General features: G+C 42.9%; 1 protein-coding gene across 1 annotated transcript in view; it reads right to left on the reverse strand.

Moving 5' to 3' along the window:
* The window catches only part of cpped1 (calcineurin-like phosphoesterase domain containing 1), a 33,046-nt gene extending 24,346 nt beyond the window's left edge, over positions 1-8,700 (reverse strand). The window contains exons 1-2 of the mRNA XM_070990080.1: positions 8,511-8,700; positions 5,077-5,295 (exon numbers count right to left, since the gene is read on the reverse strand). Coding sequence (XP_070846181.1) covers positions 5,077-5,295; positions 8,511-8,574 — 283 coding nt within the window. The 5' untranslated portion in view covers positions 8,575-8,700. The remainder of the gene's footprint in view (positions 1-5,076; positions 5,296-8,510) is intronic.
* Positions 8,701-9,276: the final 576 nt, after the last annotated feature.

Here is a 9,276-nt window from a genome sequence, read left to right on the forward strand (position 1 = left end):
GAGGAAGCATGCACACCACACCGTAGTCACCCATTTCATTACAGTTATTTCAATGAAAGCATCAGCTTGCCACGAATGCCTGCCACTCCAAACAGTCATGGTCTTCTAGTGAGAAACAGAGGAGTACTGTCAACAGCTTTAAAAAGGTTTTGTTTTTTTTGTTTTTTTTACCACAGTACTGTGCAGACAGAGAGGAGCACAATTGTACAGCATCAGTCAAACGCAGCGTGTCAGTTCCACAAGGTAAGAAACGAGCAGCAAAATTATTATTTTGTTTACTTGATCAGCCACTTCTGCAGGGTTTATTTTTTTATTTTTTCAAACCTAGCTCAATTCTGAAAATCTATTTGACTGGCTCGACAGTGAAAGCATCTGGTGAATTGGGGAAACCAGCTGCCGCAGTGGCAAAACAAGTTGGCTTGCTGTTCTGGTTCCAAGACTTCTAACATGTCGATCTCCCAGCATAAGATTCATGGAGACAAACCAACACTCTAACGGTAGAATTTATTCACGACCGAAATGACTGAATAAAAAGGTCTCATAGTCTCCATCTGCAATCATTCAATGGCTGAACCATTTAAACAAAGCAAAATTTCTACAAACAGCTGGATGGCAACCATAGATACTGCATGCTGTCACGTTGGGTCTGATGTTTACAAACTAGATTCTACAAGCAGGTCAGAAAACAAACTTTCTCACTTCCTAGCTGCAGCTCCCACAACCACACCAGCCGCTATCTCACATAGATTTTTAGAATTGGACAGGAATTTTAAGTGTGGCTGGTCCAATCAATAGCCGAAATCTTCATCACCACAGAAACTAAACTTGTCTGAGTACAACCAGAAGGCCTGTGCTATTTCATAGATAAATATCAGCTGCTGTCAGAGGGGAGTTTGCTGTTTACACACTCTGGCTGGGAAACAGAGAAGGCTAATGTTCAAACCTACCTCAATGAGGAATATTCTGTAGCTGAACCACCCCATGCTGATGTTCTTCACAGAGTGCATTAATTAGATTAGGGCTATCTCCGAGAGCAGCTGAGAATACATTGATCAATATATGTATATATAGATCAGACATATTGCATTCTCTTTAAAGACTGATGAATGAAAGCGTGCTCATCTTCTGCTAACAACATGCTACGGGCCAACACATAAGGTGCAGTAGGAAGGTTTGAAAATTCAAGCTGCATTATTTAGATTCACTCCCTCCTAACAGCCCTATTTACATACCTGTGAATGGCATGGCTGTAAAGTGACATCAGTGTAGGGCTGGGTGATATGGCTGAAAACTCTATTGCGATATAAGTGTTTTATATTGGTCGATAATTATTGATATTTTTTATTACCTATTTAAAATTAGGACCAGGAGAAAAATACATTCAATTTAAACATTTTTATTTTAAATTTAACCTTCCTCTGATTATAATCCCCTCAGCTATCAAGGCAGAAAGGAAAAAACCATGGAAAACAATCAAATAATAAATGTAAAAAAAAGTGTAAAAATGTAAACAGAGAGAAACCTGAGAACTTTTTCTCTGCAGGTTTATTCACCCTCTGGTGAGTAAAATGTTTTCAAATTTGTGCAGTGTTTTGTAAACATAGCAGAAACTGAGGTAGACTTGACACCTGTAACATACAAACAAACAAACAAACAAACATGATAGACAGTACAGTAACTGAACTATAAAACCAGCCTAGACATATGAACAACTTTAGTCACTCTTCTTACTCTAAACATACATGAACTATTCAATTTTTTTTTTATTGCAAGTGCGTTAAAAAAAAAAAAGTACGTGTAACAGATGTTTATAACCTGGCTTCTCCTCAGTGCTCAGTGAAGCATGTCTTTAGCTATATGATATGCCGCTGCCTCCGTTACGTCTTCGTGCCTTTTAGATGATTTGTCATCAGGCACTGAAGCAGATACCTCTGCATGGTGGTCTGCTGCTTGTGCGTTGGTGCTGCGGTTGGCGGACGTTGGCGAATACGGCTGCGCTCCAAAGAGTGAGCACGGCTAAGGTGGTTAAATAAGTTTGTGGTGTTACCGGTCTTGGTGGGGACGAAAGTCTTCCATAAGTCACAGACCACATTGGTCTGACTACGGTCCGACTTATAAAATCCAAAAAAACTCCATACTGGCGAGCTGACTTTCCCTGTTCTATCGACGATTTCTTCACTCGCTGCAGCGCTCACTTTCTATTTCTCATCTCACTCCTCGCGGAGCAACAAACACGTGACAACGGCACGGCGCAACCGAACTTGATACAGTTACATGATTGGCGTGTTAGCGTGTCTCTTTCACTACTTAGCGATTACTCCCTACGTTGCTCAGTTACCTGAGAGTGAGTGTCTTTGTTCATGCAACCAACCTCGCTTCGCAACTTCAGGTTTCTTCCGACGAAGAAAAAAAAAAATTATCGAATGCTTTATGGAACGCATTTTATATTGATATTGATGACGTGTCTATCGCGAGACATATCGCTATCGTTCTATCGGCCCAGCCCTCCATCAGTGTAACAAATAGCGGTATTACAGAACATAGTTGATATGTGATCCATATGGATTGCTCCACGGTTCGACGAGCATGTGAACCACGTATTCATTGAAAAAATATCCATCACAATATGAAATAAAGAGTTACTGCCGCTGTTATGTTTTTGGGTGAAAATTCCCTAAATCTGGTGGCAGAGTTGCAGTTTACAGTTACCACGTATTACAGTACAGCTGCCAGTGAAGCTTGTTGGGATTACAGCAGTGCTATGTTAGCCGAAACACGATAAGACCAATCATGCGTCAGCTTGGCTTTCATGCTAGTAGGGAGCTAACCATAAAAGTAAACTTCCTTTGCAAAACTCGTCAAGTAAGTGTGCCGCTCAGCTCATTGACAAATGTGGTCTCCTCATAGATGACCACTTCCTCCGTGGCTCCAAACTGTGATATAATCTGAACTGTGACTTTCGTGATCCATTGCACCCCCAATAACAAAACATCTATTATGCGTGCCTCTTGTGGTTATACTACATATGCTTGTGAAATGCCATTCACTTTGCCAGACATGCATGCATGCATGCATCGATTTTGCAGGTCATCACAAACCTCTCCTGCCTGCTGCACCAGGGTCGCAAATAATCAATTCTGCCTGAGGCTCATAAATGACAGGCACATTTCACAATGAGACTCAGATTACACTGCATGCCTATTTGGGATCCTATATGACAGAAAAAGCATGAAATCTGAATGGTTTCAGTCAGAAAACATTCTAGTCACATTTTACTATTATGACAAATATATCTGACGTTGACACAATAGCTCCTTTCAGAGCAGCTTTCACACCTAATCAGAAAGTCATCTCATGCTGGGTCAAAAACTGAAAGCCACAGTGGAAATAGAGCGAGCACAGCCAGGTCTAACACTGCTGATCAGTCTGACCTCTAGTAATCACAAGGCAACCACTTGCTTTCAAATATCAGAGCAACAAGGATCGGGTTAACTGCACCCTACCGTAAATAAGGGACATATTTATTTACAGCTTGAAGGATATATACACATGACTGACGCATTATGCTTCACTTGTGAATCTGAGAGAGGCTCTTGGCAAGAGAGGTGATTGGTAGAAGAGGGTGATTGATAAAATGGATGTGAGAGAGTATAGACACGCATTGGCAGAGCAGGCTCCTGTGCCTCCTGAGCGCGCTGATGCTCAGCAGATTTGTTGCTTTTCAATGCGTTCTTCTTCTTCTTCTTCTGGGTACTGTTTGAGTGAATAGCTGCTTGTGAACGGATGTTACATCTAATACTCTACACCCTGCCACCTGCTGTATCGGAGTGGAATGTCAGTTTAAAGTACAGGAGATTTAAATGAAAATATTTAAACAGAACAGCAGGACAGAATGCTAAAATACAGGAGAATCCCTGGAAAAACGGGAGGGTTGGCAGGTGTGTGCTGGTCTTCTTTTGCACAATACAGTAGCATTACCTTTGCTCCATCCTCATTCCCACAACAACCTTAAGTCTTTTTTGCACTACATAACATAAATAGAGCCGTTACAAGGAAGTAGTCTCCTATTCTGGAATGAGACATTGTGAAAGAGAAGTGACTTTGATGTAACTCAAGTTCTGCAGACACATGCGAAGCCCGACATTGCTCTATTTCATAAAGTGAGTGAAAAATGTAAACTGTTACTGTGGCGAAAATATATCTAAGGCATGATACGGCCTCATGACACATCTGTCTGCTGTTGTGGTATTGCTATTATTGGGTGACGTGTGACTCTGAACTACAAATCTAACACTGACCCAAAGACCCCTTGTGCCAACTATAACATCAGCAACAGCATTTAAATGTAAGGGGCTGAGAGACCAGCTGATGATCTGGGTAGCATATAGAACTATTGCCTGGATCAATACTATAAGTTCAATTTCAGATCCAAGCTAGCAGTATCAAATTCACAAAAACAGGAAATAAAACAAGTTGATTGGCGAAACGGTGTGTGTAGAGTGTCAAATCACAGCCTGTGTTTCGAAATAGTTTGCTGCTAGCTGTAATTTGGGAGAGCCGTTTCAAACACTTTGAAACAAGTGCAGCATTTGCATAAGCCTGCGCAATGTACCAGATGCCATGAGATAACACTCGCAGGACCACCGCTGTGTCATTTGGTCTGACTAAAAGAGGCTGAGCAGAGTTAAAGCTCACACGACTGGCATCTGTGAGCTCACATCGTGTCCTCCAACATTCGCCGGACAATTGGCAGCTGCCATGGTTGATGCCAATATCTTGTTTTTACCATCCATGCGGCCGGGAGTCCACTGGAAACCTCTCCTCACTGCTGAGGCTTGTTTTCAGCAGAAAGCATGTGCTGTTGTTGTTTCTTCCCTCAGAGCTCGGTGATTTATCACTCAAGGAAGTTCAAAGTAGTTCAATGTTTCGCAAAAAAACAGTGTACTTTCATTTCAACAGCAGAACCCACCTTACTGCTTCCCCTGAACACCTGTTGAGACCTCCTAGCTAAAAATAGGACTGCCAAGAAGCACTTCTTGAGAAGAAGTATGTGCCTTTTATGTGCTCTATCCCTACCTGGCATGGCATGGACCAGGTCGCCACACAGCACCATGAACCTTGGCCTGGGCCTGAGCTGGTTCACGGCCTCCACAGCCTGCTTGGTGAGTTCGACCTCCTCTGCCCATTCCTCTCCTCCACCGTCGCAGTCGCCGTCCCTCCAGGCCTTCATCAGCCCCAGCTGGGGGTCTGCGGCCTGGATGAAGCAAAACGGCCCCGTCCACTCACGCTCTGCATCTGGAACAAGAAGAAGCGAGAGTGGACTCAGCAGCTGCGTCGATAGAGATGGATGCAGGTCTTTACGAACCACACTGGCAAACAAAATCAGCGGCTAGCTGGTGAACATGGCGGAGCGTCTTGCAGCTAGAAAGCCGGAGCAGAACACATTTGTCCCAACAACTTCAGAGGAGATAAAACATCAATGTTGTGTTTACAGCTTGTAGCGCTGCCCCCAAGCAGAGAAAAAAAAAATCAATGCAGAACTAATAGTGCAATAACTTATATTCATTTCACTGTGCTAAGACACATTTTTTTTTAGGTCTAACACAGTCAGATAAAGTTTTGTTTATCATCAATTTACACCCCAGCAAGGTGTAACTGTCAATCACTGCAGCTTAAGCATATGGTGTGGAAGAAAGTAAACACACACAGTGTCTTGATAGAAGAATTTTTGCAAGACAAATACATGCAGGAGGGCTTTTAATATTGATTTACATGTATGAACCCCTTTAAATACATGTTTTCTTTTGTTACGTCTCCCCTTACCTGTTAACTGAATGTGCGCATAATCAGGTACTTTCGCTCAAACTTAAATTTGTCACGTAATGGACACAGCTTTCATTAGCAGCTGGCCTTTTGATATATCTGCCAGGCTTTAACTTCACATTCTGACAGCATCTGAACATTTTCATTTCAATACGTTTAGGTCACAGGACGCGTGCACAGAACACCACATAATAGTAAGCAGAAACATAAAAGCTTTAGGGATTAGGTGTCACCGCAGCATTAGTCATTCAGTGGAATACGGTCTGCTGTGAAAGCTTCATGTAGAAGCCTTATATTCATTCTTGGGACTGGGAATTGAAGATCCGCGGGGGAATGTAATGTACAGCCTTTTGTTAAAGCTCTACATGCTCACTCCATGAGTAACGAATGCTAAATAATTAACAAGCAGCTACATGTTGGAGCATAAATGAACAACAAAGAACGAGTGTTTTACATAATCCTGATGTTGCATAACAGAAGGGCCTTACAATCTAATCACTCTCCAATATCCATTAACAACGCAAACTGCTCCAGGTTTTCCGTGTAAAGAACGGAAGCAGACACTCAGAGCGGCTTGGCTGATGGTTATGACAAGGTTTGACATGAAGGACGCAGGGAGAAAAACAGCTAAGTGATATGGAAATGTCCCCTTGTTGCCCACAAATGGACAGATGCTAAGGGCAGGTGTAACCAACAGCTTTCTGCCCCACTCATTTAGTTTCCGGAGGATGTGGAAGCTGTACTGTAGTTACGCATTGCTCACACTGTGGAGAGTCTGCATCTGCATTCTGCACAAATCCCCTCACTCACGCTCAGCGGGCGGCTACTAGCTGTTCAGCATCCTCTGTGTTTAACATGCTCTGCGTCTATCTCTTTTTCCCCAAATGAGTTTATGATAATTCTGTCCTCCGGAGAAACGGAGAGCAAAGATAGAAAAAGAAGGAGTGACAAAGAGTGCGTTGCTCCTGGGAACCAGATGGATAAAAGCTTAACAATGATCCCTTTCACTGTAATTGACATTTATGCAGCTATACGGGGAAACACATTCTGCTTTTATGGTTATCATCATCATCTCTTCAGTCAAATTACTTGAGAATGCCTTCAGTCCATACTAGACCGGCCTTGATCTTAACTTATGACTACACAGTGAGGGCTGCTAATGAATTTTACTGCTGACAGTGAGGACTGCTGATGAATTTTGAATCTGGACAGCTGCCATGACCACTGGAGTATAAAGTTAAGCTTCCTGCTGTGGCGTAGGCCTAACGTTATCTGTGTCTATGGCAGTGCATCAGCATTTACTTCGTGAGAGAATGTCTTGTAAAGTTTCACCAGCATATCTTAAGCTCTTGCAGCTCAGCAGAACAGTCTCTAAACTCGGGCTCAGCTTAGGGGAGCTTGCATATGGAAATCATTACCTGACAATACACACCTTAGTAAGTAGGTAAGACCTGCCTGCTCCTCATTTGCAAAGGAAACCTTTCAAATCACATGGGCACGCAAGTGTGCACATATGTGTATGTGCACATCCACCCCCATGCATGTTGGTCCCACTCCTAAGCTATTAGCCATCTTCTTTGTGTGGGCCCTGAACAACAGACACGATCTGTGGAGATTTCATGAAGCTGCAGGGCGCTCTCACACAAATCCTGCAAGCTTTTTGTTACACCGAGCACACTTCACAGTGCAACGTCTCTCTCTGGAGTCAGATGTGCACACTCTTTCCCAGGCAAATGAAAAAGAAATTTAAAAAGAAAAAGAAAAACAGGAGGAGGAAAGCTCCCATGACGGGAGATAAGAGGCAGCAGCCTTGTGTGGCCTTGCTGGTGGAGCACCACTTCAAACAGGAATGCACAGATTTCTCAGGTGGCAGAAGGTGCTCAAAACAAAATTAATCACTATTTGAGAGGAAAGCACAAGGGGGCTTGCCTTTGTAGCAAATAATAATATTGTGAGCGTTTCTGTGTCTTCCACTGAGCCCCCTTATGCACGCGTGTGTCCTACAGTGGGTGCTAAAGACCGAATCAGACATGAAAGGTAGAAATCGATCAACACGTAACTGTGCATTTTAGTGTGATTATTATGGTTTGACACTTTGAATATTTGGACTGTGGGGCTGAACCACACACTTTAAAAATATTTTAAAACTGATTAACTAAGTTCTGCCACAGGGACGATACTAAAATTGTGCCACTGCACTTCCTCAAAAATGCATAAACGCAGTTAAACGATGCTGAATAGAGAACCTCGGGATTCAAAGCAACGCTGATGGACGGGACAAGAGGAAGTTTGAATTATTAGCCCAGTGACAGCGAGATAAATTACTAGCAGCTATTGCATTTAATAGCACACAGCACTTAAACAACACGGGAGTATTGTTTTGCTGCAATAATTTAATTTAACGGCGCTACTGAAACAGAGCACAACTGTTACTCATTAGCTTTATATTGTAACACAGGCTAGCAAGCTGGCTATCTAGCCTCGGTATGGATGACAGGTGTCCCGGTTATTCAAACAAAGCTACTCAAAAGCTGTCATGTGAATGCGTTTGCTCTGCCGGGTCATTACCCTGCAGCCAGCGACGACAACTTCTGTGTGAACAGCCGAGTTACAGAGAGAGTTAGCCAGTGCGTTAGCCTGGAAGTTGGCTAACCGGCGGGATAAAGAAGCTAACGGCAGTCCGCTACCTTCAGTCAGTCCGCTGAATGTCCGATGTTTAGCCTTGAGAAAGATATCCTCACTGTCAGCCATAAGATCCAACTGTTACGGGGCTTTCCGTGCAAACTAGTGTGTGACTTATGAGCCTGTCAGCGAGCCTCCGGACAGGTCTGGTGTGTCACTGCTGGCTGGCCCCAGCTGTATCGGTGACAGTACTGTATCGGTGGTCGATTACACTGCCTGTTTGTGACTTCAGCTGCAGCGGCCCCCAGTGTGACTGCAACGCACAGGCTGTCCTCACATTTAGAGCCAGAGAGCGCACTGACATATTTACCATCGGAATGCCAAACCAGGCACAACTTTTAACGTTTATGGATTTCATTAAATACAGCCTACACAATATTTTAAAAACATCTAAACTGAATGAGCCTGCTTCTCTTGCGTGACTCAGAAACAACACCAGGGAAGCCCAGTGATGTGGGTGCTGTAAGAAATCTGAAAGTGATCAATTACGCTCATCTATCTATCTATCTATCTATCTATCTATCTATCTATCTATCTATCTATCTATCTATCTATCTATCTATCTATCTATCTATCTATCTATCTATCTATCTATCTATCTATCTATCTATCATTGTTTTCACTTTACCACCATTAGATGGATGTGCTGTAAAAATGATGATTTTAATGGCGTGTCTTGCTGCCCCATGTAAACATTCACAGCTCTCTTTGGATACAATGTATAAACTATATGTTGTGTAAAAACTTCTCCCACTGGCCCTTGTTCGCATG

The sequence above is a fragment of the Chaetodon trifascialis genome, chromosome 21 (assembly GCF_039877785.1).
Source record: "Chaetodon trifascialis isolate fChaTrf1 chromosome 21, fChaTrf1.hap1, whole genome shotgun sequence".
Taxonomy (NCBI): Eukaryota; Metazoa; Chordata; class Actinopteri; order Chaetodontiformes; family Chaetodontidae; genus Chaetodon; species Chaetodon trifascialis.